The sequence below is a fragment of the Acanthopagrus latus genome, chromosome 10, assembly GCF_904848185.1.
Source record: "Acanthopagrus latus isolate v.2019 chromosome 10, fAcaLat1.1, whole genome shotgun sequence".
Classification (NCBI taxonomy): domain Eukaryota; kingdom Metazoa; phylum Chordata; class Actinopteri; order Spariformes; family Sparidae; genus Acanthopagrus; species Acanthopagrus latus.
The window spans coordinates 2,134,145-2,161,862 of record NC_051048.1 but is presented as its reverse complement, the minus strand read 5'-3'; the positions used below and the strand labels follow the sequence as shown (position 1 = coordinate 2,161,862).

The 27,718-nt window shown below is 38.6% G+C and overlaps 2 protein-coding genes and 1 long non-coding RNA gene across 4 annotated transcripts in view; 2 read left to right on the top strand and 1 right to left on the bottom strand.

Annotated features, from left to right (window-relative positions):
- LOC119026856 (stress response protein NST1-like) overlaps positions 1-21,226 on the top strand; it is a 39,704-nt gene extending 18,478 nt beyond the window's left edge. The window contains exons 3-14 of one of the 2 annotated variants that reach the window (XM_037111467.1): positions 2,943-3,017; positions 3,278-3,394; positions 4,106-4,210; positions 4,768-4,827; positions 4,952-4,990; positions 5,388-5,444; positions 17,967-18,071; positions 18,287-18,316; positions 18,527-18,640; positions 19,531-19,650; positions 19,863-19,973; positions 20,158-21,226. In XM_037111467.1, the coding sequence (XP_036967362.1) occupies positions 2,943-3,017; positions 3,278-3,394; positions 4,106-4,210; positions 4,768-4,827; positions 4,952-4,990; positions 5,388-5,444; positions 17,967-18,071; positions 18,287-18,316; positions 18,527-18,640; positions 19,531-19,650; positions 19,863-19,973; positions 20,158-20,304 (1,080 nt within the window). In that variant the 3' untranslated portion in view covers positions 20,305-21,226. Of the gene's footprint in view, positions 1-2,942; positions 3,018-3,277; positions 3,395-4,105; positions 4,211-4,767; positions 4,828-4,951; positions 4,991-5,387; positions 5,445-16,769; positions 16,845-16,983; positions 17,101-17,966; positions 18,072-18,286; positions 18,317-18,526; positions 18,641-19,530; positions 19,651-19,862; positions 19,974-20,157 lie in introns of both variants that reach the window. The other variant, XM_037111468.1, reaches the window with a different exon arrangement.
- On the bottom strand, positions 8,052-11,595 carry LOC119026884 (Fc receptor-like protein 5). The gene is made up of 6 exons (XM_037111535.1): positions 11,425-11,595; positions 11,250-11,309; positions 10,650-10,913; positions 9,384-9,629; positions 8,830-9,066; positions 8,052-8,672 (listed from the first exon to the last, which is right to left on the bottom strand). The coding sequence occupies exons 1-6, from the start codon at positions 11,453-11,455 to the stop codon at positions 8,536-8,538; spliced, it is 975 nt and encodes a 324-aa protein (XP_036967430.1). The 5' UTR covers positions 11,456-11,595; the 3' UTR covers positions 8,052-8,535.
- Positions 21,227-22,433: 1,207 nt separating the features above from the next.
- LOC119026915 lies at positions 22,434-27,445 on the top strand. The gene is made up of 4 exons (XR_005077254.1): positions 22,434-22,668; positions 23,100-23,205; positions 25,117-25,383; positions 26,458-27,445. It is a non-coding gene; the product is annotated as an uncharacterized LOC119026915 (long non-coding RNA).
- Positions 27,446-27,718: the final 273 nt, after the last annotated feature.

Sequence of the window (27,718 nt, the reverse complement as noted above, 5' to 3'; positions counted from 1 at the left end):
CCAATCAATAATGTCTTAACTGTATTTGTGACAAACTTAATGTTAATCTAATTAAAAAAATACATTGATTTTGTTTTAAAAAATTAGGACATTTCTGAGTGACCCCAATCTACTGAGGCGTGGTGGTTGTAGGTCCATCTCAAACGATGTGATGTAGCTGCCCAGAGCAATACATCCAGTATTTGACCTTAAGTAGCCCATTGATCAGGTCAGGGATTAACTGTATTTATTGGCCATAAAAGGACAATCGTTACATGTTATAGCTAGAAACAGCAAACTGAGGGTGCAAGTGTTTGACAGAAAATCATTTTAAATTCAATGCTAACGAAGCCGTATGTACAGTATGCCTTAATTACTAATTTAGATTCACTTTTTGCTTTACTTTTTGCTCCTCACCAGGTGTGGCCTCCTCACCATTCATCAGTCTATCAGGGCTGGACAGAAACAAAGGAGCTGTAGTTCTACAGTGTGAGTCCTCCGGCTGGTATCCAGAACCTGAGGTGTTCTGGCTGGACGGTGAGGGAAACCTCCTCTCTGCTGGACCTACAGAGACAGTCAGAGGTCCTGATGACCTCTATACTGTCAGCAGCAGAGTGACTGTGGAGAAGAGACACAGCAACAGCTTCACCTGTAGAGTCCAACAGAACCACATCAACCAGACCAGAGAGGCACACATACATGTTCCAGGTAGGATATTATTACATTTGTGATGTGATCACTGTTTTAGTGTCAAACAGCAGGTCCAGTTTTCTATAACTGTCATGTTATTCTGTGTTTTATCATTTCAGATGATTTCTTTGAGGTCCAGTCCAGTTCTTCTTCTACCACAGTTGGTTTGGCTGTTAGTTTGGCTGTTTGCATCCTGGTTATTCTGATTCTTGGCTTTCTTTTGTGGAGACAATACAAGACAAGTAAGTCATGAGTGAACTGTTCTTATTTGTCAAGCTACACAGGTTTTATGTGGAAAAGTGATGTGATTTTTGTAAATGATCTTTCTTTTGAACAACATATCCAGATTCCACTGGTTACAGTGCTGATAAATGGTAGTTTGTCTACATTTAATTCAATCAGTCAAATTGCCACAAGTCTTTTCTTTATAACATGATTTCAGACCGACTGCTCATTTGCTGTGGAACATTTCCAAGTCAAGTAAATGACTTTTATCCTCAAATCTTACTGACTTTATTTTAGGAGAGAAGAAACAAAATAGTGAAGTGCTCACAGAAGAGGAAGAGAAGCTGATGAAGGTATTGTACAAGTGAAAAGGCAAAAAAGAACAAACGTGCGTAAACAAAACACAATAGTCAGAAAACACATTTATAAGCAAAGCAGAAGCAACAAGTTTACACTGAGAAACAGGATCTGCAGCAGCTATGACAGCTTTAATTAACGTTTGGACAATCAGACATTCAGTATATTTGGTCATATTTTAATACAGAGCCTGGTTTCCCTGTTAAAGAAGGCACAGTTCAGGCAGACAGAGGGATTAGGGTAACAGTAAATCAGTGGAGATTAAACAATATGAAAAAAAGAGATAAGACAGAAAACGAGGGAAAGAAATATAAGAAATGGTCTCCTGGAGAATCTGAATTTCTTGTTCTCTTGTATTTGTCAGTAACCATCTTTTGGTGTCAGGGGTCTTTAAATGGCTGAAGACAAAACTAGGACCTGAAATTAGAAAAAGTGTTTCCTGTCACCAGTATGAACCACTGCAGACTCTCCTTAACTGTAACACAACATTCAACCTCCAGATATCTCTACCTGTGTTATATTAATGGTTAGAAGAACAGAGTGAAGTGAGTTGTTGTGTCTCTGATGGTTTTGGTCCAGTAAAGACGATTCACAGTCAATATGTGAAAGTCCAGTTCTGAGTGTGCTGGACTGCTGTAGAGTGAAAATCACAGTTCACCTGATTCATTTTATTCAGTTCAGCTCAAAGACTCTCAGTCTCACAAAGCTCAGGGAGTAAAAACCTTCATGGAGCTGCTTCACTGGCTCTGGGACCAGAGGTGGAGGTAGAGACAGTCCAGACAGGGTGGTGGTGAAGAGCTCCACCCACAGAGTCCAGTAGAACATGAAGCCTCCAGAGCAGATCATGGTGCTGCTGAAGGTCTAAAACTCCACAGAGAAGCTCCAACATTAAACCAAGAACATGTTTTAATAAGAGAACATGTCCGGTCCAGTCTGATCCAGGCTGGTCTTCCTCCTCTAAGCTGTCATGCAGAACAATTTATTCACTCTGTAGTTTCTTCATGAAGCAAATCAGAGAAGTGAATCTGTAAATCAGTGAAAACACAAACGAGACAAACTGGTTTTCATTCTGTCAGTTTTACTGGTCAAACCAAATCAAATAAGATGATTAAAATAATACTAAAGTAAAATAGATTAATAAAAAACAGATATTGCTTGTATGAAATGTGATAGTATACATGAAAAGCCTTTTTAAGAAACAAAAAATTCTCTACTTTCCTGTCATTAATTCTTACTTGTTCTTCTCTTTCAGTCCAAGTTAAACGAGCAGCAGCAGAAGTTAAAGGAGGAGCAGCAGAAGTTAGAGAAGGAGCAGCAGAAGTTAAAGGAGGAGCAGCAGGAGTTAAAGGAGGAGCAGCAGAAGTTAAAGGAGGAGCAGCAGAAGTTAAAGGAGGAGCAGCAGAGCAGAGAGGAAGCTGAGAACAGAGTTCAGATCCTGGAGGAGGAGCTGCAGAAGAAGAACAGAGAGGTTTGGATTTATATTCTTCACAGAACTTTTATTTTCAGCCTCCTACCTGATTCATTTAATCCACCTTCAGATCTGTCAAAATGAGACCATGATGGTTTTCATCACTGAGTGTTTCTGTCTGCTGGTTCTGATGAACACCAGTGTGTAACTGTACAAAGCTGTTTGTCTGTTACTGTTGTTGTGTTTCCTTGTTGTCTTAATGAAACACTGTGTCTTCACTCAGCTCCAGGAGGAGAAGAAGAAGAGAGAGGAAGAAGTTCAGAGGAAGAACCAGGAGCTGCAGGAGAAGACTGACCAGGTTCATCACTTTCATTTGATCACTATCAATGTTCCACAGAAAACTACAATAGAAACATTTTATTTTATCAAACATCAGTTAAACAGACTGAAGTTCAGGTCCAGACTGAGAGCAGAAGGACTGGAGGAACACTGTCTTTACACACAATCACATCTTCATTTATTCTCTTCCTCATTCAATTCACATGCAGAATGAATCAGAGCTTTACATTGGACTGATTGTGTCTCTGATCTTTCTTCATGTCTCTCTTTGACTCTCAGATGGAGGGAAGCAAAGATGAAGCCAACATGAAGCTCCTGCAGGAGACAAAGAACAAAGAGGAAGCTCAGAGTGAAGTGAAGATGCTGAAGGATCAGCTGGAGTCCAAGAACAAAGAGGTGAATGTGATCATTATTAACTTTATGAATTCTCATTTATTCTCCTCCTTGTTAAATCTGATGCAGAATGATTCATGCTTCACCTCAGGACTGATTGTGTTGTAAACTCACTCATATTACAACAAAAACAGATGATCAAGTCTCTCAGTAAGTTTACTGTCTGTCCATGTGTCTCTGCACCTTCATCTGAAGGAAACAAAGATGATAACGGAGTCCAAGATTAATGAGGTTAATCTTTATTAACCAGTTAACTTAAGTACACGTTTACTCAGGTCTTTCTCTTTGTATCTTCTACAAACAACACTTATTTGTTTCCATCCTTGTTTGTTCTCAGCTCTATTTTAAAATATACATTTCATTGAATGCCTCTGCTACAAACTAGAAGCACATGTTGCGTTTAAGATCAGGACTAAAACAGAGAAGGTGAAGCTCCTCAACAGTTTGTTCCCTGACAGAGAACTGCTCCCTAACATCAGCTGACTTCCTCCTTTGCTCCTGTCTTACCTCCTCTGGCCTCTAGAGGGCTTTGTCTCCTCACTGTGTTCTGGGACACTTGCTGAGAGGACTGATGCTGTTGTAGGAGGACAGTGTCTGCTGGGAATAAAAGAAATGATACAATACAGTCATACAAGTTACATCAACACTTTTATTAATGTTGATCTGAAATGACACATACAAATGAAACCTGTCTCATCTTTTCTTTCCCCTCAGTCTAATGACAAACAAGCTGAAGTCCAGCAGCTCCAGGAGCAGATCCAGAAGATGGAATCCGACCTGCAGACCCTGATGAAGGATCTGGACTCCGGCACATTGGAGGTTCATGTTTGTAACTTCACCTTACTGTAGATTTGTGTCTAATCAGGAGGAAGAGTCAGTGTGTGACAGTCCAGCTGTGAGTGTGCTGCTTCTCTGTAGAGGTGGAAATCATGAATCACTTTGCTGATTCTGATCATTTAGTTCAGTTCAGTTAAAGACTGGTAGTCACTGACTGAGTCTGCTCTGGACTTTATCTCCAAAGGAAACCTTCAGAGCTGATTCAGACTGACCTCAGGTCAGATCTTCATTCAGTCTGCTGCTGGTCACAGCTCTCATGTTCACTTCACTACTAACTGCTCTTTACAAGCAGCGGACATGAAGATCGAACATTTCTGTGGCTTTAAACCAGTTTTAATGTTGCTGCAGTGCAGTCATATGTGGACATATTATTCAGATATTGACAGATAGTTCAGAGAAAACAAGGACTTTCTTCTAGAAAACAGCTCCATGATGCTTCAGAGATCTAAACTCCACAGAGAACCTTGAAGTCTTTTCAATGATTGAAGTAATAAACCAATTTTTATTAAGATCCTTGATAAAAACATGTCTCTCCTTAGCGCTCTCCTCCCTCACTCTCGGGAAAACGCTTGTCTGGTACAATCCAGTCTTTCCCTCTGGTAAGCTTTCATTACAATGTGTTCACACTGTGGTTTCCTGAAGAGCAAAATAAACTGTGTAAAACTGAATGTTCTCCATCTTGAATCACAACATTTCTCTCTTAATCTCTTTATTCCTTCTCAGTCTGGAGGAAACAAAGCTCAGGTCCAGTCTGTCCCTCTGGTAAGTCGTCATACAGGATTACAGTTCATACACTCTGATATAAAGTTGTCCAGATAACCTGCCACAGACAGCAGTGTGCAGCAGTGAACAGACTGACTTGATGTCACAAAGCTTCCTGTAGAGTCACTGACAGAAGGACAGCTGCTGCAGGACTGTTCTCACTGCTGATCACAACCTCAAACCTCAAACATCCAGTCAGGACAAACACGTCATGACACACAGTGACAACGATACAGAATTAAAAACAACCAAACTGGTTCATTTTAAAAACAGTGACAATACTACAAAGCACATGTTACATGTTGGAAATGTGCTTGAATTAATAAAATGATGTTTGTCTTTTAAAGAGTAACTCTCTGGTCTGCTCTCTAATCTCTCCTTCTTCTTTCTGTTTCAGTGGCCAGACATGTTGAGACAGAAGTTCCAGGAGAAGCTGCAGAAGAAGATCACAGAGGTTTGTCTTTGTGTTCTCCACTCAAGATTTATTTACAGCCACCACCTGCTTCTTTAAATCAGCCTCCAACTGAACTACAACATGATGGTTTTCAGTATTTCCATCATGTTTCTGATATATACATATTTAGAACTTGTCCAGCCTTGTCTTTCAGTCACAGTCGTCATGTTTCTCTAACGTGTCTCACTAAAGTCCATGTCTGTTATCTCAGCTCCAGGAGGAACAGAACAGGAGGGATGAAGCTGAGAAAGACGTTCTGAAGAAGGACCTGCAGTACAAGACTGACCAGGTAAACACTTTAATGTATCTCTGTGAATGTGTTCAGCTGTAGTTTCTTCTTTTCTACATCTTTTCATCATTAATTTGTTTTCAGCTGTCAACAGTTTGTTCCCCTGAAAAGATTTTCCAAGCTGTCCTTGTTTTCTCCTCGTTTTGTGCAAACAAAATGAAAAAGATCTGCAACTCTATAACTAATTCTTTGACAGTCACAAGTAAAAAGATGAAGCCTTGTTTTTGAAAAATGATTCTACTGAAAACATGAATGATGAACGACTGAGTCTTTCTAGGAGACTTTTCATACCCAGTCATGATCCTCTCACCTGTTACCACTGAACCTGTTCACCTGTGAAGGATCCAAACAGGTCTCAGATCTGTTGCTGACGTCAAAATTCAGAATAAACAGAAGTTGATGAGAGTGTAAAACATTATATTGTTGTCTCAAACACACACACACAAACACACAGGATATGAGCAGCATATTGAAATGATTTGATTCATCTTTAGTAACTGATCTGTGTGTGTTGTCTCCAGAGAGAGTCCAAGAAACAGGACAGCAGCTCGCTCAGTCAGAACTCAACCAGAACACCTGAAGTTGATGTTAAGATCGACCCAGAGGGCAAATATTTCCAACTCAGAAACACATCCGCTCAGGTAACGTTGTTCATGTGTGTAGAACAATTTGTGAGTTTTATACAAGATGTAACAATATTGTAACCAAGTGTATCAGGAACATTTCACATGTGTACAAACCAACATGAATCCATGTTGTCATTTTCACATAAAGAGTGAAATGTAATCATTTATAAACACCAGAGATTTAACACTCGCTCACAATCATTTGTTCTCTCGTCTTTCTTTCTCTTCCTCCATCTGACAATCAATTTCCCTCCTGCAGGAACAACAGCTGAGAGGCTGGAGCTTAATGATACAGGTCAACAACAATAAACCTGTTATACATCAGTTTAAGGAACCATCAAACCTCAAGGCTGGACATGTTTTCACTGTGAGTCTTGATTTCTCGATAAATGCTGCTAAATTGACTCTTTTCCTTTCTCCTTTCTGTCAATACTGCTGATGTGTTCCATTTGAATTAAAGTAAACTTAAGGAAATGATAATAATAATAATAATAATAATAATAATAATAATAATAATAATAATAATAATAATAATAATAATAATAATAATACATCGTGTATATCTGTGTTACAGGTTGGTTACTGTGGTTATGGCAGAAATGTTCATGGCAGAAATGTTCCTCCTGCTCACCTGGTGTTGGAGGACCTGAAGTGGAGCCATACAGACAACCTGCAGGTCTCCCTCATCAGTTATCCTGAAGAGATTCAATATAACTTAGATTGTACTTACTGAAAGATAATAATGAGTCCAGATGTCTCAGCATCGTTTCCTCCATCTGACCTGCGAGCGTCTCCTCTGTTAGAGATCAGAGCCATCAGAGAAATGAAGCATCATGAACACAAAGATTCCCTCTGAGGGGAAACAGAGCTGAACTCCAGCAGACTGAAGACATGAAACATCTGGAACATCAGGACTCACATGTTCCTGCTTGTAATGCAGTAAACATGACATCACACCACTGTCTCACCTGGAGACAGCAGACAGTAACCTGTGTTATTCATATTCGATGTAACATTATCACAGTTTTCTCTTGTGACATATTAAACATATTCAGTTGTTATAAAGGATCACATAAAGTCAACAAACTGAATATTTACATTTAACTTTATTTTACATCACAAATGTATATAAGGTAGTTACATAACAGCAAGTGTATTCTGGATCTTCTGACCAGTAAAGATATGTTTTATTATTGTGTTTCATATTTGTTTTTTTGTGTTTATTTGCTCTGAGTCATATTGTTTTCTTTGATGATTTCTTGATGATCACCACATCTTTTTTATTTACACATTTTCTGCTCAACAAAACAAATATGATTCTGTGTGTTATCTGAACTTTATTAAGACTAAGAATGATATTCTAATAAGATGGAGTAGAAAGATGGCAGCTGCTCCTTTTTAGTGAACAATCATAAATGCACCAGGATTCAAATTCAGAAATCATGATGAATGTAATGTAACACGACTTTGTGTTCTTCCTACTGAGAAACCACTCCACATTAATAATGCCCAACATTTAATTTTCTTTTATAAAGAAAACTGTTGAAAAATAAAACTCAAAATAATTATAATGTTCCCTACGTCTCTAGTCTCTCACTACGTTCACCTTTCTGTTATGTTTTTATTATATACTTTCAGTTTGTTGTGTTATTTTGAGAATGACAAACTAAACACAAAGACAGTCGATGCAGTAACACAGCAGATGGTTTAATGTGAATATTTAGACAGGCTGACTTTACATTTCCTTATATGTCTACTGAGCCTCCTGAACGTCTCGTCTACTTACATACAGACATTTTCTCATGTGGTTTGTGTCTGAGGAGCTCAAATTATCACCAGCATCTGTGACTCTAAAACAGAACAACATTTACTGACTGAGAGAACTGACACGTGGCTCTTTAAAAATAGTCGATGCATCAGTCAGCACCTCTGTGGTTTTTAAACCTTGTCTGGGCGTGAGAAAGTCAAACAGCTACTGCAAGACTGAACACGTAGAACAGAGAAGCTAAACACTAAACTTAAACTATAATAACATTTAAAAAACATTAAGATGTAAAACAATGCTGGTGACGGTCTGAGGTGAATCTTTACCTGTTGACGGTGGATCGTAATGACCAAACAAGCCGAGACTCTGTGCTGGTGATTCATCAGTCTGTTACTTGTATATAAGTTTGAGTTATTTGTGTGTAACTCTGAGTTTCCCACAGTGAAGCAGTCCCACCAGCAGCAGCAGCAGAGCCACCAGCAAGATGGTGAAAACAGTCCTTAAGACGAGGACGACATACAAGTAGGGCCACGACTCTCTTGGCTTTTCTGTAAGGACAAGAGAATATATCTGATGTTAGAGCGTAGCAGCATTAGCAGGATGTAACAGGCTGTCTCTAAAGCTGCTGAGCATCTACTGAGCTGATGTTCTGCTCTTAAAATATTGATTTATGATGTTTTAATTTGAATCATTTGAATGTTTTACCTCTGTCTGCCAACCAGCTCTCGAGTGGTTCTCCAACATTAGAGATGTTACACTTGTAGAGTCCCTCATCAGACTTTGAAACAATGTGGATGGTCACTTCTCTGGTGGAGCTGCTCCCAAAGAGGAGGACACCTTCAGGGAAATCAGCTGTGAGGTTTGTTGAAGTCTTCTGGTCTCTGCAGTTCAGAGTGACCTTGGTCGCAGGAAGCCCAGGACTCTCACGGGTCACAGAACCAGCTGGAAGACAAACGTTGAGGAGCTTTTTCATTAACTCTCTTACATTGTTACACATCATGTTGTGGGACAACATGCACATAAGTTGATATCAGTTTTATGTCTTTTTTAGCTCTCTCTATTGTTTCTTACACATTCAGGTGATAATCTCATGGATTTCAAGCAATGACTTGTTTAAATATAAAACACATCAATGACAGTGATAACAAGTTGGTGATAGATGAAAACATCAACAGTCAGTTGTTCTCTGGTGGCACTGCAGACATGCTCAACATAATTACACCTATTATAACCAGAAATAATGCAGATTATAGTTTTACCTTTTACAACTAACCAGCTTCCAGGTGACACTCCAAGTCCAGGGATGCGGCACTTGTAGAGGCCTTCATCAGACTTGGAAACTGTGTTAATGGTCATCTTCCCTGTAGGACTGCTCTTCATGAGGACGCCATCTTTGTAGAAATCAGCTGTGAGGTCGGAGATGGTTTTCTTGCTTCTGCAGTGCAGAGTCACAGCATCTCCCTCCATTAAAGGAAGAACTGGACTCTTCAAGATCACAGGACCATCTGAACAACATGTTATAAAGGGGGGATAATTAAAACAGGTAATATATAGACAGAGAGATACAGTAATACAAATTAAGCATATAAGGCAGTGTCGTCTGCGTAGTGATTGATATTAACCAAATGTTGCTTGATATTTCCATGAAACACCTCTTTAAATTCAGTTGAGCTTTGCAAGATATGTAAATATCAATCTTTAATTACCACCCAGTCAAGAGGACAATGAACATGAAAAACACAACAATTTAACACTGTGATGGCTAAACTTGTATGTACGTAAGTAAAGTGTATGTACATGTATCTGCCGATAAAAGCCAAATGTATTGTGTTTCATAAATAATAAATTAAATACTGTTATCCCTTGATATATTACACTTGTTTTAAGGGAGTTAAGTGACCAATCAGCGCCTAAAAACTGTGATAACTCAAGTACAGTTTTGTCTACGGATTTGTAACAGTCTGTCAGCATTCATAATGTGCCTGACATTTATAGTCTAGACTGTTTATGTTTAAAGACAATAAAATAATGCTTACAGAACTTTACATTTTACCATGACCACGTTCAAAATCCAGATTTTAGAACAAATCGTGAATTGCAAGTAAATGCAGATTAACGATGTCTTCTGATAGAGTGCATTAGAGGCTAGGTTTATTTATAGGGAAAGGCTATTTTGGATTGTAGTCAATGACTTATTGCAATTTCTTGGTAACTTTTTTTCTAGTATTACATGTTATTTTATTTAAACATGTGCCCCTCAGGAGTGTTGTAGACTTTCACCACCACACCAACACTTGATCTGCAAGTCAGAAGAGTGAAGACACTGGATCCATAAATAGTAATCACCATGTCCCTATATTTGTTTGTATGACTGGAAAAATATACATTGAATAAAATAATCTGTTGCTGGCATGAGTTCATAGTGTTGCTGCTGTAGAGTGTCACAATGCACATAAACGACTTCAAATAATTACAGATTTGAAACAGAGACACTGTGTAGTGACTTTAGAAATACAGAAACTTACCAGTTATGGTGATGTTGACAGTGTTGCTCCTCTCTCCCTCTGCAGTCTCACACCAGTATTCTCCACTGTCCTCTGAATAGACTCTGTCAATAGTGCAGGAAGACCCTGTTGACGTCCGCTTCATATCACATTCTGGATCAAATTCCTTAGCACTCGTGTTCCCTCTCAGTTGAGTCGAACCATCAATCCCGTCACAGTGAAAAGAGATGGGCTGGTATTCAAAGTGCTGCTGACTGTTTGGAGCGATACGAAGAAAAACTGCAGCTGAAAGCAAGAAAAAGATGATAGTGTCTGTAAAGAAATATTCACAACAGGAATTTTATGATGTTGTTAGTATAACAGGTGACACAACATCTAAAAGCCTTTGTGCCTTCAAAATGTGGCAGAATTAATATGAGTATATTCTGGTATTTGCTAGTAACATGGCAATTAATTCATTTCATTAAATAAAACTGGGATATCTGGATCAAATCAGATCAAAGATACAAACAGATCTAAATGATTTAGGTCAATATTAAGTGTGGGACCTCTAGGTAGAAAGCATAACACTAAAAAACAAAATGTTAAAGAGTTTCTTTCAAATTGCTATTTCTCACTCACCACTCTTCTGAGTAGAACTGTCCTGAACTTGCGTTTCCAGCAGAATTAATTCAAGCATCACTGGATAAAAACAGGAGTAAAGTTAAATATCAGACACAGATGGTTTGATCTAAAACCTTAACAATCAACTTAAGGATTTAAAACCTTGAAGAAGAGAAGAAAACCTGAGACTCACACAGTCTGAAGCAGAGAGATGTGGCCTCCATGTTGCCTTCCTGCAGACTGACTGTCTGACTGAAACACAACTGACGTATGTTGGTGAGAACTTCCTCTTCCTGTCAAGTTATTTCTGATGCTGATGTGAGAGAGTCACAGTCACTTTAACATGATCTGTCAGTCCTTCACTTACAGACACTCACTCAGGAGAGATCACCATCCCTGATGCTGCAGCTGGTCCAAGATCCCTTACAAGTAACACAGGATGTAAAACTCTGCTTAGCTCAACATTTTAAAAGACAGTCAGGGTTAGTCACTAAACTATGTAAACTATAGGTCATGCACAATGATCCCTCATGTATTAACTTACTAATGGAACTGCTATGACAGCTTCTGGCCACAGGATGTCCTTATAGAGCATGATGAATCACAACATCCAATAGAAAACAAGAGAGGTGTGTCATCTAAACTACTGTTGGTATAATCTGAATGGAGGAGTGTACACAGTAACTGTCCAAACCACTGCAATTAACAAAGGCAAGAGTTAAATGAATGACTGAATGAATCATGTCAAACAAAATGGCTCTTATTTCACTCAGGTACTTTGCATTAATGCTGCACATGCACACATTGTATGGTGGCCCTGACAGTCTAAACACAACATTTAACTACAATGATGCAGTAGTGAAATGTTGTTGTGTTTTGGCCCTCAAAACCACCTCATGTTGTGGCTTCGTTATTTATTATTTATACAATTAAAAAAAAAAAGAAAATACACATTTCTGACCCCAGCAAAGAAGCTGGAACTTTCCTGGGGAACATCGACCTCCTTGAATTGTTAATTGTTAATACAACTGGTGGTTTTGATTGCAGCTGTATAATTTTATATGAGCGATTACATTCACACAACAGGCTCAAAGTTCAACCATTGTCGTAGACACTAAAAGTTAAACTGAGCTCTAAAACAGTGTTTATAGTTGGTCCTATTATTCATTTTAACTAATGATTCTGCTCAACATAAAGGTTTTCTTAATAATGTTGTTTGGATAGTGAATCTTGATCCACAAAAAATATGCACAAATAAAATACATGAGCACTTGGCAGTTGATAAACCAGAGTGTTGTGGACTCACAGCCTGTCAATGATTTACAGACTTGGGCTGTACAGTCTGATCAGTTGAGCGACATCATGCAGCAGGTACGTCGTCTTCTACTTTTACTTTTGGCCATTTTATCATTTTTCAACAAAGTTGTATTCTACAACACAAAAAATCTCTTGAATGATTTCTTTACCAGTCTTCATTTACAGTTGTGTGGTCTGTGATAGCACCCTGTAACTCTGCATAACGTCCGTGTTGTTAAAAGTGAAAGTTAAACTGCATTGTGTAGCCATGTTGCTGTCATTATCTGTAAGTTATTACTTTAAATCAGAGAAAATGAAATATGATATAGTGTCAGTGAACGTGTAACTCACACAGTTGGGTCCAAAAACCCTTCTGTTACTGACAGAATCTATAACTTGTTTGTCCTTGTTTCCATCCTGAGAAACTGCTCCTCGTCTTCTGGGACTCTATAATCTTCTGATTGTTGGAGTCGTGTGTGACTTCAGATAATTTAATATAGTTTGCTGAGGAATTACTTTTTCATTGTTGTGAATTAAATTTAATGTTGGCAATGTTGTATTTATTTTGCAAAAAAAGCAACAATTCCAAATCATTTTTCCATGTAAACTCTAACTTGTCTATGTCCATTTCTTTCCCCAGCAGAATGAATTTCGGTATTCATTCAGACCCCTCAGTGTTTTGTTCTTCCATCTTCTCATATCACACTCATGTTCAGGTAACTCACACACTAATACACACTCGGTGTAAGTGAGTTAAATAACAAAACATATCGATAGAAGCCATCATTTTTTTGAAGTATTTGGTCATAAATTAAAGTACTGGACCACTTTTGACTTGATGATGACAAACTTGTGACATTGATGCTTCAGCTAACCTTCCTCTCTTACAGGTTTCTGTTCACTGTCCTTCATTTACACCCAACATGTTTTTTTAGATTGAGGGTCTGCTTCTATTAAGACAGTACAAGGGTGGAGAATTTAATTTGTCCCAACAGAATAACCACATGTGTTTCTTTCCAGGTCAGTCTCAGTTAATTGCTCCATCTCAGCCAATAGTAGCAACAGTTGGTGATGACATCATTTTGCCCTGTCACCTGGAACCTGAGGCTGATGTTGTTGCCATGACGTTGGAGTGGACGAGACCTGACCTGAAACCTATTTTTGTCCACGTGCGGCGTGCTGGTCAGGACCTCCTACGATCCAAACATCCATCATTCACTGGACGAACATCAGTGTCCATCGATGAACTGAAGCACGGAAACGTTTCACTGAAACTGTCCAAAGTGAAACCTTCTGATGCAGGAAGATACCAGTGCTACATTCCAAAACTGAACACAGGATCTGTAGTTGAGCTCATTGTGGGTGAGTGGACACTTAATAATCACATATTCTGGACATATAGTGAGACACAAGGTTCAAACATATGAATCAATCAGTGTCATCTATTGTCCCTTTAAAAGCCAGGTCCACCTGTACCTCACACAGTGTCACATGACATGTGATCATGGTATGGCCTGCTTGTGGCTTAGATAAGCTGTCTGGCTGCATTATGTTCTGTATCTAGTGTTTATACAGGTGTGTGAATCAGCTTCACTGTTAACCATTTACGAGCTAAACTGCAGATATATGTACATGTACATAAATCAGATGATGCTTCGGACAGCGGGACACACCTCATGCTGCTTCCTCACTGATCATCAACCAATGGTTTAAAATTTTCTTTTGCTCAGCATCACGTGTTGTTTCCGGGCCTACCATCAGTCTATCAGGGCTGGACAGAAACAAAGGAGCAGTGGTTCTACAGTGTGAGTCTACAGGCTGGTATCCAGAACCTGAGGTGTTCTGGCTGGACGGTGAGGGAAACCTCCTCTCTGCTGGACCTACAGAGACAGTCAGAGGTCCTGATGACCTCTATACTGTCAGCAGCAGAGTGACTGTGGAGAAGAGACACAGCAACAGCTTCACCTGTAGAGTCCAACAGAACCACACCAACCAGATCAGAGAGACACACATACATGTTCCAGGTAGGAAATTATTAAATTTATGATGTGATCACCGTTTTAGTGCCAAACAGCAGGCCCAGTTTTCTATAACTGTTATGTTTTTCTGTGTTTTATCATTTCAGATGATTTCTTTGGGGTTCAGTCCAGTTCTTCTTCTGCCGCAACTGGTTTGTCTGTTAGTTTGGCTGTTTGCATCCTGGTTATTCTGATTCTTGGCTTTCTTTTGTGGAGACAATACAAGACAAGTAAGTCATGAGTGAACTGTTCTTATCTGTCAATGTCAAGCTACACAAGGTTTATGTGGAAAAGTGATGTGATTTTGTAAATGATCTTTCTTTTGAACAACATGTCCATATTCCACTGGTTACAGTGCTGATAAATGGTAGTTTGTCTACATTTAATTCAATCAGTGAAATTGCCGCATGTCTTTTCTTTATAACATGATTTTAGACTGACTGCCTCTTTTGCTGTGGAACATTTCCAAGTCAAGTAAATGTCTTTTACACTTTAATCTTACTGACTTTATTTGTGCTCAGAGACCAAGAGGATCCACAGGGATGAAACTGGTGAAGGAGAGATGAACCAAGAGGGTGAGGGGCTTGTGACAAAGGTACGGAAGCTAATGGAGGTGTTGTACAAGAGAAAAGACGAGCAAGAATAAGAGTCACTTGGCAGAATAACAGTTATAAGCAAGGAGATAAAACATATTTACGCCCAGAAACAGGATCTGCAGCAGCTATGACAGTTTTAATTAACGTTTGGACAATCAGACATTCAGTATATTTGGTCATATTTTAATACAGAGCCTGGTTTCCCTGTTAAAGAAGGCACACTTCAGGCAGACAGAGGGATTAGGGTAACAGTAAATCAGTGGAGATTAAACAATATGAAAAAAAGAGATAAGACAGAAAAGCAATGGGAAGAAATATAAGAAATGATCTCCTGGAGAATCTGAATTTCTTGTTCTCTTGTATTTGTCAGTAACCATCTTTTGGTGTCAGGGGTCTTTAAATGGCTGAAGACAAAACTAGGACCTGAAATTAGAAAAAGTGTTTCCTGTCACCAGTATGAACCACTGCAGACTCTCCTTAACTGTAACACAACATTCAACCTCCAGATATCTCTACCTGTGTTATATTAATGGTTAGAAGAACAGAGTGAAGTGAGTTGTTGTGTCTCTGATGGTTTTGGTCCAGTAAAGAAGATTCACAGTCAATATGTAGAAGTCCAGTTTTTTCAGTTCAGCTCAAAGACTCTTAGTCTCCCAAAGCTCAGGGAGTAAAAACCTTCATGGAGCTGCTTCACTGGCTCTGGGACCAGAGGTGGAGGTAGAGACAGTCCAGACAGGGTGGTGGTGAAGAGCTCCACCCACAGAGTCCAGTAGAACATGAAGCCTCCAGAGCAGATCATGGTGCTGCTGGAGGTCTAAAACTCCACAGAGAAGCTCCAACATTAAACCATGAACATGTTTTAATAAGACAACATGTGATCCAGTCTTCCTCCTCTAAGCTGTCATGCAGAACAATTTATTCACTCTGTAGTTTCTTCATGTAGCAAATCAGAGAAGTGAATCTGTAAATCAGTGAAAACACAAACGAGACAAACTGGTTTTCATTCCATCAGTTTTACTGGTCAAACCAAATAGAATAAGATGATTAAAATAATACTAAAGTAAAAGCGATTAATAAAAAACAGATATTGCATGTATGAAATGTGATAGTATACATGAAAAGCCTTTTTTAAGAAACAAGAAATTCTCTACTTTCCTGTCATTAATTCTTACCTGTTCTTCTCTTTCAGTCCAAGTTAAAGGAGGAGAAGCAGGAGTTAAAGGAGGAGCAGCAGAAGTTAAACGAGCAGCAGCAGAAGTTAAAGGAGGAGCAGCAGAAGTTAAAGGAGGAGCAGCAGAAGTTAAAGGAGGAGCAGCAGAAGTTAAAGGAGGAGCAGCAGAGCAGAGAGGAAGCTGAGAACAGAGTTCAGATCCTGGAGGAGGAGCTGCAGAAGAAGAACAGAGAGGTTTGGATTTATATTCTTCACAGAACTTTTATTTTCAGCCTCCTACCTGATTCATTTAATCCACCTTCAGATCCGTCAAAATGAGACCATGATGGTTTTCATCACTGAGTGTTTCTGTCTGCTGGTTCTGATGAACACCAGTGTGTAACTGTACAAAGCTGTTTGTCTGTTACTGTTGTTGTGTTTCCTTGTTGTCTTAATGAAACACTGTGTCTTCACTCATCTCCAGGAGGAGAAGAAGAAGAGAGAGGAAGAAGTTCAGAGGAAGAACCAGGAGCTGCAGGAGAAGACTGACCAGGTTCATCACTTTCATTTGATCATGAATGTTCCACAGAAAACTACAATAGATATATTTTATTTTTTGCAGAATGAATCAGAGCTTTACATTGGACTGATTGTGTCTCTGATCTTTCTTCATGTCTCTCTTTAACTCTCAGATGGAGAAACACCCAGATGAAACCATCAGGAAGCTCCTGCAGGAGACAAAGAACAAAGAGAAAGCTCAGAGTGAAGTGAAGATGCTGAAGGATCAGCTGGAGTCCAAGAACAAAGAGGTGAATGTGATCATTATTAACTTTATGAATTCAGATGACTTGTTCACTCAACTCTTTGTCTCTTCACATGTTACTCTGATTTGTCTCCAGCCTCGTTTGTCCTCACTTCTTAAATGTCTCACAGCTGCACTTTTCTGCTTTATTGTGTCTTTAGATTATGATAAAAGGTGAAGGTGTTTTTGTTGTTAAAAAAACTCTTAACTGAGATGGACTGAAAGAAACACTTCACATTTATTCTCCTCCTTGTTAAATCTGATGCAGAATGATTCATGCTTCACCTCAGGACTGATTGTGTTGTATATTCACTCCTATTACAACCAAAACAGATGATCAAGCCTCTCAGTAAGTTTACTGTCTGTCCATGTGTCTCTGCACCTTCATCTGAAGGAAACAAAGATGATAACGGAGTCCAAGATTAATGAGGTTAATCTTTATTAACCAGTTAACTTAAGTTCAAGTTCACTCAGGTCTTTCTCTTTGTATCTTCTTCACACAACACTGACTTGTTTCCATCAGCTCTATTTTACTACAAACTAGAAGCACATGTTGTGTTTAAGATCAGGACTAAAACAGAGAAGGTGAAGCTCCTCAACAGTTTGTTCCCTGACAGAGAACTGCTCCCTAACATCAGCTGACTTCCTCCTTTGCTCCTGTCTTACCTCCTCTGGCCTCTAGAGGGCTTTGTCTCCTCACTGTGTTCTGGGACACTTGCTGAGAGGACTGATGCTGTTGTAGGAGGACAGTGTCTGCTGGGAATAAAAGAAATGATGAAATACAGTCATACAAGTTACATCAACACTTTTAGTAATGTTGATCTGAAATGACACATACAAATGAAACCTGTCTCATCTTTTCTTTCCCCTCAGTCTAATAACAAACAAGCTGAAGTCCAGCAGCTCCAGCAGCAGATTAAGAAGATGGAATCCGGCCTGCAGACCCTGATGGAGGATCTGGATTCCGACACATTGGAGGTTCATGTTTGTAACTTCACCTTACTTTAGATTTGTGTCTAATCAGGAGGAAGAGTCAGTGTGTGACAGTTGTTATAGAGAAACAGCTCCATGATGCTGTGAGAGCTCTAAACTCCACCGAGCCTTTAAATCATATTTTTACTGGTCGACATAATAAATCACTAAACTATCTGTAATAACAACATGTCTCTCTTAATCTCTCTCTTTCTTCACAGGATCTAAAAAAACATGTTACCCTCTCTCGGGTAAGTTATCATGTAGGATTGCTTTAAATAAATAAAATATCTTCAAAGAAACATGTTGATCTTAGTCTCTCTCTCTTCCCAGTTGGGAAAATTTAGATGATACAAAAATTTAAAAAGAATACATTACTGTACATTAAGTTATGGCCAGTACAATAACAAAAATAAAAGAACTTCGGCTGTTACTGGTCACTAATGTTTCTTCTCTTTCAGTCGGCCTGGATGTTACTTTTGAGGCAGAAGATCCAGGAGGAACAGAAGAAGAGAAAGGAAGCTGAGAACAAAGTTCAGACCCTGGAGGAGGAACTGAAGACCAAAACCACTGAGGTAATGATGCTTTTCAGCTACGTACCTGCTGCCTTTCAGTTCTTCTAATCAGTCTCCTCCACAACAAGAACATTATAGTTAACGTCTGTATTTTTATCCATCACTGCTCTCATGTCCCCTTTCATGATTGAATGAGTAAATCCAACAAGTGTGCAGACAAAGAGGATCATGGGAAAAGTGAGAGTGAAGACTCAAAACAGAACCACATGTTGAGTTTAAGATCATTCACCCAGAGAACAAAACGAAAAGGTTGAAGAGCTTAAGAAACAAGTACACACACACAAACACTGACATACAAACAGTGGACCACTTTTCTTTAACAATCTCAAGTGGAAGATTGAAATCTTGTTTATGAATACATATAATTTGTAGCTACACCGCAGCAAAGCAGGTCCAGCCCTACAAACACGAATGATGAAGGAACACCGTTGATCTGCTGAGATCTGGAATCTCTCTATCAGTTCATTCTCTTTCCAAATAAATAAGTGCATACAGTTCTACATTTGTTTTCAAACTTCACTCCATCCTTTGTTGTGAATGACTGATCCTTTGTAGAATGCTCCTTTCATTCCAATCATGATCCTATTTCTTGTTACCACTGAACCTTTTCACCTTTGAAATCCATTTAAACAATTCAGGATAAGCATATATGTAAGAAAATCTATAAACACAATGAATAAATTGGCTTTTGCTGTTTTCCGAGTTTATTTTAAAACATTGACACTTTAGTGCACTATAAGTTGCTGACAGCTAATTCAGAATAAACAGATATGACAAAATAAACTACTGACTGGCACACACACACACACACACACATACACACACACAAGCATCATATTGATATAATTTGATTCATCTTTAATAACTGATCTGTGTGTGTTGTCACACAGAGAGAGTCTGAGACACAGGACAGCAGCTCGCTCAGTCAGAACTCAACCAGAAAACCTGCAGTTGATTTTAAGATCGACCCAGAGGGCAGATATATCCAACTCATAAACACATCCAAAGAGGTAACGTTGTTCATGTTTGGATCAATAATTTATGAGTTTTCTGTAAGATGTAACAATATTGTAACCAAGTGTATCAAGAATATTTATATGTATTATGTAATATAATAATGTAATCATTTATAAACACCAGAGATTTAACACTCGCTCACATTCATTTGTTCTCTCGTCTTTCTTTCTCTTCCTCCATCTGACAATCAATTTCCCTCCTGCAGGAACAACAGCTGGGAGGCTGGAGCTTAAAGATACAGGTCAAAGACAATAAACCTGTTATACATCAATTTAAGGAACCATCAAACACCGTCAAGACTGGACATGTTTTCACTGTGAGTCTTGATTTCTCAATAAATGTTGTTAAATTGACTCTTTTCCTTTTTCTGTCAATACTGCCGATGTGTTCCATTTGAATTAAAGTAAACTTAAGGAAATAATAATAATAATAATAATAATAATAATAATAATAATAATAATAATAATAATAATAGTTCAGCTTGTATATCTGTGTTACAGGTGGGTTGCTGTGGTTATGGCAGGAGTTTTCCTCGTGCTGACCTGGTGTTGGAGGACCTGAAGTCCTGGAGCCATAGAGACAAACTGCAGGTCTCCCTCATCAGTTATAATGGAGAGATTCAGTATAACTTAGATCATATTGACTGAAAGATAATAATGAGTCCAGATGTCTCAGCTTTGTTTCCTCCATCTGACCTGCGAGCGTCTCCTCTGTTAGAGATCAGAGCCATCAGAGAAATGAAGCATCATGAACACAAAGATTCCCTCTGAGGGGAAACAGAGCTGAACTCCAGCAGACTGAAGACATGAAACATCTGGAACATCAGGACTCACATGTTCCTGCTTGTAATGCAGTAAACATGACATCACACCACTGTCTCACCTGGAGACAGCAGACACTAACCTGTGTTATTCATATTCAATGTAACATTATCACAGGTTTCTCTTGTGACAAATTACAAATATTTAGTTGTTATGAAGAATAATATAAAGTCATCAGATTATTTACATTAATCAATATTTTACATCGCAAATGTATTTAAGGTGATTATGTAACAGCAAGTTTTAACTGTTAGTTTAGAATTCTGTCTGTCCTGTTGGATTTTTTACCTGTGTAAACTTCCAGTTATGTTTTTTTTTTTTTTTTTTTTTTTTAATCGATTTGCTCTGAGTCATATTGTGTTCTTTTTAGGCATATATACCTTGATTTAGACAGTGGATAGATTATAAAATGGGGAAAGAGGGTGTGTGACAAGCAGCAAAGGTCCTCTGGCCGGAATTCAAACCAGGGTCAGCTGCAGATGTGCTCTAACCACTCGACTACCTGTGCGCCCCATATTGTGTTCTTTGATGATTTGTTGATGATCACCACATCTTTTTTATGTATATATTTTCTGTTCAAACAAAACAAATATCATTCTGTGAACCATCTGAACTTTATTGATACTAAGAGAGATATTTTAATAAAACAGAGTAGTAGGATGGCTGCTGCTCCTTTTTAGTGAACAATCATAAATGTCGGTGAACATCAGTGGATTATATGATGCACCAGGATTCAAATTCAGAAATGATGATGAATGTAATGTTCACACAATAAAATGTTGCCTGATTCTCTCATGAACTAACTAAAGTCATATGTATTAATCTTTAAAAAAGATTACAAAAAGGTTTCTGTTGTTCCAGACCAAAATGAAAAATGAAATCAGGGACTGTAAAATGCCAGTTTGAAGAAAAGATATAATTATGTTAAATATTCATGTTCCTGTTTTTATCCTTATGTTCGCATTTTGAGACACTGTGGATGATCATGATTCCTGTAATCGTGCTCCCAATATGGACGCCTTCTTTATAGAAATCAGCTGTGAGGTTGGAAGAGGTCGTCTTGTTTCTGCAGGTCAGAGTCACATTGTTGCCCTCCGTCACACAATTTGGCATCTTGTTCATCTTCTTCCTCTAGCTCTCTCAACATTGTCTTTAACATTTAAAGAGATGATCTCATGGATTTCGCTGCTTTAAACATACCGGTGACAGTGATCTCCACACTGTTGCTCCTCTCTCCTCCTTTAGTCTCACACCAGTATTCTCCACTGTCTTCTCTCAGTGTTCCTGATGCCTCTCAACTGAGTGGAGCCATCAAGACCCTCACAGTGAAAAAAGATGGACTCGTATTCATAGACTTGCAGTCGGTTTGAAATGATACGAAAAGCTGCATCTGACATAGAGAGACACAAACAGGACAGAATCTTCACAGACAGGAACATGATCAACCTTTACATCCTGCCAGTAGTTTGATACTCATTGATGCAACATAACTGGTAGCATGATCGTGCATACTGGACAGATACAATAAGCAATTTTAGGTTAATTTCTCCTTCTGTGAATTTCTTTAAATAAGCAGTGCCACATATTTTGTCAGTAGTTGATGGAAACAGCTGCGACTAATCAGAACATAAAGCTGAAAGACAATCTAACATTTTGCTAGCAGTTACAAACTCTTTTGTGAAGAGCTTTTACTGTCAGCATTAACATCACATAGTTTCAAATTGGATGTGTATACTGCTTGTCCTCAATCAGCATCCTACCAATTTGAACCTGACAAAGAAGACCTGTTCTGCCCCCTACAGTAAGATAACAGACCCAACACCTACCTCACAAGACATAGAAGAACAGTGTTATCTCTCCTGATCTTTTTGATTACAGCTGTAATGTTTTATACAAGCCTACAGTTGCCTGACAACAGGCTCAAAGTTCAGTCGTGTGTTTGAAAGACACTCAAAGTGAAACCAGACAGAATCACAAAACTGTGTTCAAAGTTAACTGATAGATTAATAAATACAATATAATTAATGTTATAATATATACATCTGAAATATAATTAACTTTACTTGTTGATCTGTTGATTATGTTTTGAATTAAATCTAATCAATTTGTAGTTGATAAAACAGAATCAAGTAATGATTTACAAACTTCAGTCATGCAGTCTGGGGAAGTAACCGACACATCACAGTACAGGTACGTCGACTTCTTTATCTATATTTGCTTGTTCTACATATTTTAACGTCTGTATTGAAAGACGTTATCCCCTTTAATGAAACTTGCCCTGTATTTAGACCACACATGTAGCTTGTAAGAGAGTAATGTGGTTAGATGTATAGCCTATGAGTCAATTGATCTGTGTGTTGTCAACCCATTTAGAGACAAGGACATGAGCCATCTTTGTAGCTCGACAGAGAGAAAATATTCTGTGCTGCTTTGATTTCAACATTTAAAATTTGTTATCATTTACATTTTTCTCACAAGTTCTTCAACTTCATGCAGATTAAATACTTAGTAGGCGGCGTGTCCCTTTGTGCCTGCTCATGAATGGCTGGATTACTTATTTTACCTAAATAACAATTCAAAAGCATTTCTTTTCAAACACTGTATCCTTGGTCCGTTTTCAGAGCGGCAGGATGCCTCACCAGATCTACAGACTGTCCTTTCTTTCACTGCTCGGACCCCTGCTCACTGTTTTGGTTTTAGATCTACTCCTGACACACCCTTGTAGAGGTAAGACCATTGAACCAACCATTAAATGTAAAGGGTGCAGTTCAGTGTTTTGACTTAATTATCAACTTAATAGCTACAACCAAAGCTACCATATCAGCTGTAGAGAACTGGCTAATTCTGGGTAATACTTCACTAACTGGGGGGCAGTAACAGTCAGAGGATTGTCTCTGAAATTTGATTCGGGCTGAAACGTGGTTGTTACTAACAGCAAAAAACGTATGTTTCACAGGGCTGGTAGTGGCCCTATCTCTGGCCCTACCTCTTACTCAAGCTGAAATGCAAGGCAGTGTCAGCCAGATATAAACTTACTTGTATCTAAGGGCCAGCAGCGCACTGTGATTAACATGAGGAACACTTAGTTGTCAAATGCTGACAGCTTGACTAAAATGCATCATGGATGAGATATGCAAATGCTTGACTGAAATTCTTACCGTTTCTACAGAGCACTTTCACCTTGAATTGATACGACAATAGCAAATAGCTCAAAGTGGCAGTTAATAACCGAAAACATTTTGGTTAATCAAATGGGTTACAAATTTAATTGATTTATCAATTCTTACCATAATGCAACTGTTTGTAGTTACAAATCCATGTCTAACCCAGTAGGAGACTAGTGGGGTTCAATGTAACGACTTTTGGCTAGATGTATCTGGCCATCAAAAATAATTCATGATCAGCAGGGATAATTAATAATTAAGATAGCAACTTGGTGCTTACTTGCTTTATGTTCCTTTGATTGTGTATTTAGCTGGAGTTTTGACTACCTGGTCAGTGGGGGGTCTGTCACCCTGACCAATAATAACTCAAAGCTGGGTCTCTTGGCAGTCATTGCATCTAGGTGTGAGAACTGGGGAATTCTGGGTAACTGAATTTAGTTCAGAGTACATTTTGAAGTCTACAATCAACAACTTCATCTGTGGGTACCAGCAACACAAAGGGGGCTGTTGAAAAAAGGTCAAGCTAAGAAAGAAATCAGCCAGTGTTGGCAGGGGAGCCAGAGACTGCTGGAGAACAGGAAAGGGGATCAATGTTGGGCATATTAGGAGGCAGCTAGCTGGAGATCTGCTTAATGTGGTTACTGTGGTCGCAGCTGGAAGTCGGTAGGGGTGGTTAACTGGAGGTCCAATGGGTAATCAGGAACATGAGTCATCCGGGTTACTAACAGTTAACTGGGAGCAGACAAGAAAAGAAGAAGAGGAGCTAGACAGATGTTTTGGGACAGATCAGTTCATCGGCAACAGTTCCTTCTGGAGGGTTTCCCTAGAGGTGGTTTCTACTGTTACTGCTGGATGCGACTGTTAGATTCTATTGGATTTATCCAGTGGCTAGCCAACTGAGGTGCTGTAGAAGGTAGGAGGCTAGGAGGCTGATGGCTAGTCTACTAGGGAGCTAGGTGGAGATTAGCTCTTTGGGAGGAAGACTCAGAACTACTGGATTGTAGTCTATCATGAGGACTTACACAGTGGACATTTTAACACTGGTTTCTTTGACACTTCAGTTTAAGAGAATAACACAAGTTATATAGCTCCTTCTGAAAGTCTCAGACTGCTCAGAGTCTGCTGGGCTCTGATTGGTCAGTTCATATTAAGGTTTCAGACAATGGACCCAATCACAAGACTCCCAGAAGGTAGGTTACAGAAACAAGAGACAAACTGAACTAAAATTCTAAAACCATGACATGAGTTGTTTGGTTACGTGTAGTTGTTTATTAAAGCTGCATTTCAATGAATGAATGACTGGTCACTGATTGTAAAGTGTAAGTAAATACAACTGTCTCCTACTTTCACTTTTCTATTGATTTATGGAAAACTGCTATGACTGATACTGCACTTTGAATTTACTTCTAATACAAATATTCTTGGAAACTGTCCCCTACTGTAGGAATTAATAAACACATCTCTTTCTTTCCAGGTCATTCTCAGTTAATTGGTCCACCTCGATCAGTACTGGCAGGAATTGGCGATGACATCATTTTGCCATGTCACCTAAAACCTGCAATGGACGTTAATGCAGAGACGATAGAGTGGACCAGACCTGACTTGGAGGAAAGCTTCGTCCACGTGAGGCATTATGGTCACAATGTAGAACATGTAAAGAATCCATTGACTGGAACTACTTATATCAAGGACTAATAGACACCCTGCAGCCAATCAGAATCGAGTATTCCCCCAGACCAAGGTATAATAACAAATAACATTTTAAGAAATGATGTAATTGAGATTATTCTTCTCATATTTATTATTAGTGTGATACAGGCATGTATACTGAAAGATTGATTGACATCCACTGCCTGTGACTTTGCTGCATATAGCAAACTTTACATCTTACTTAGTACTGCTTTCATTTCTGAGGATTGTTTTTATGTATAATGACATTAACTGCACAAAGAGTCAAAGTCTTTTCAATTAATTATAAATTCAATTAATTTGAAGCCTTTGGGATTTGTTTATTTTGCCTTAAACACTTCCTGTGCTCGTGGTCGATGTTTTAACACTGCTGATGTTCTGCTGTAGAGCATCAGAGACGTTGTGAGTAAAGAAGCAACACACAGTAATAATGTGTAAAGCTCATCAAGTGTTGTTCCAGAAACTCTTCAGTCAGTTGATGTGAATGAGGAAGAACAGTGAGACAGACTGACTGAACTCTCTGCTGATCACTGATCAGTTTAATCACAACAACTGAGACTGTGATTCATCTACAAACTGCTGCTTTTCATCACCATCACTATTTGACCTCTCTGTTCTACTGGAAGTCAAATGAGCGTCCTGTCCTGTCTTACTGTTGATTCTGACTGACATCCTTTAATAAGAGAGACGCTCTCTCTTCTTCTGTCTGGATCTTCTCTCTGTTTTGTCTGTTTTCTACCTTTAAATCAAGTAACCGCCTTTATTTTTATCTTTAAAAAACACAAAAAGTCAATGTCTTTTAAGATTGTTTAACTGAATTTAAGCCATTAAATTTCACTGAATTTGGCTTAAATTCCTCATTGTTTTGATATGTTGTACAGTTGTAGCAGATATAATAAATGCAATAAACAATTTCTACCTTTAAATGTTTTTTCTTCTCTTCTGACCTCAAAATATGAAGAAAAGTATTCACGTCCTCACAATTCAAACTGAACTGAAAATACAGAAGTGAGCATAAGGCAGTTCTGTTACACCAAGTAAGAAACATGTCATGTTTTATATGTTATTGGGTTAGGTTTTATATATTCTCTGAATGAATTTGAATGAATACATTTCCCTCCTGCAGGACCAGTAACAGGAATAAGCCTCCACTGACCTGGTGTTGAAGGACCTGGAGCTCTGAAGACAAACTGCAGGTCTCCCTCATCAGCAACACTGGAGAGATTCAATACAACTTAGATCGTATTAACTAAAAGATAATAATTTTCACGGATGTCACAGCATTACACACTGTCATCGCCTGCTGAAAAGCCCTGATCTTCATCTCTGCTCCTCCTACTTCCTACCTGACGGAGGCTCCAGCCAGAGTATCTCACCACCCTCAACTGTATATAACTTACACAACAACTCTTTGCATTCAGCTCCAGTGGCTGCATCGCTGTCCACTTTTGGGTCCTACAAACACTATCAGTTGTCTACTCTATTTCTTAATGTTTTTATTATATTGTTTAATACTTTTACTATTTTTTACTATTGTTATTGTTTTTTTCCGTATTATTCTGATCTTTGGCTGCTGTGGCAAACTCATTTCCCCATTTGTGGGACAATAAAGGAATACTGATTATGAGTTGTAACAAATATATATTTAAAACAGAAAAAAACACTGTTCATCAAGGCAAAATTTCATTCTGAAATATAAAATGTAAAATCAAAATGTGAGACGATGCAGCTGACTGGACTGAATATTCACATTTTGTGTAATTCTAAGTGTGATGACACACAAATGTTTACAGCTGTTGTATCTTTTGTTCAGAGTGAAGATATTTTTGTTATCCTGTTTTGTGTTTGTAATGCAGTTTACACTGTCACTTTGGAACATTACTTTTTCAGAACTGCAGAATTAAAATCAATAATTGATTTCTCCCAAGATGCTGATGTACATCTTTCTCAATGCTGAATATGAAAAATAAGACAACTTGAAAATACCAACTTCCAAATATGTTGTTTACTTGTATTTGTGCAGTGTTTTGTGAGTTTCCTGACCTGCGACCCCTCGCCTTCAGGTTTTGCTCTCTAGAGAAATGTAACAGTGTGAATAAAGAATATTAATAATATATTTGTTATGTTTGCTGTGTGGCCAGACTTTTGTTACTGAAACATCTGAACATTTATCAGGCTTTGATCAGAGAGGGTGTGATCTAATGATGAGGCCAGATGTTTTGTTCCTTCATTTGCTATGACAGCAAGGAAACACTGTTATGATGGGTTGGGGTGCACCCTCCCGAGGCAACGGTCGCAGGAAACTCCCCTGAGTCGGTAACAGTCCCCAGATCAGCCAGAGTTACAAGGGCTCCTGGGAGATTTGATGTATCAGTGAAAAGCAATGA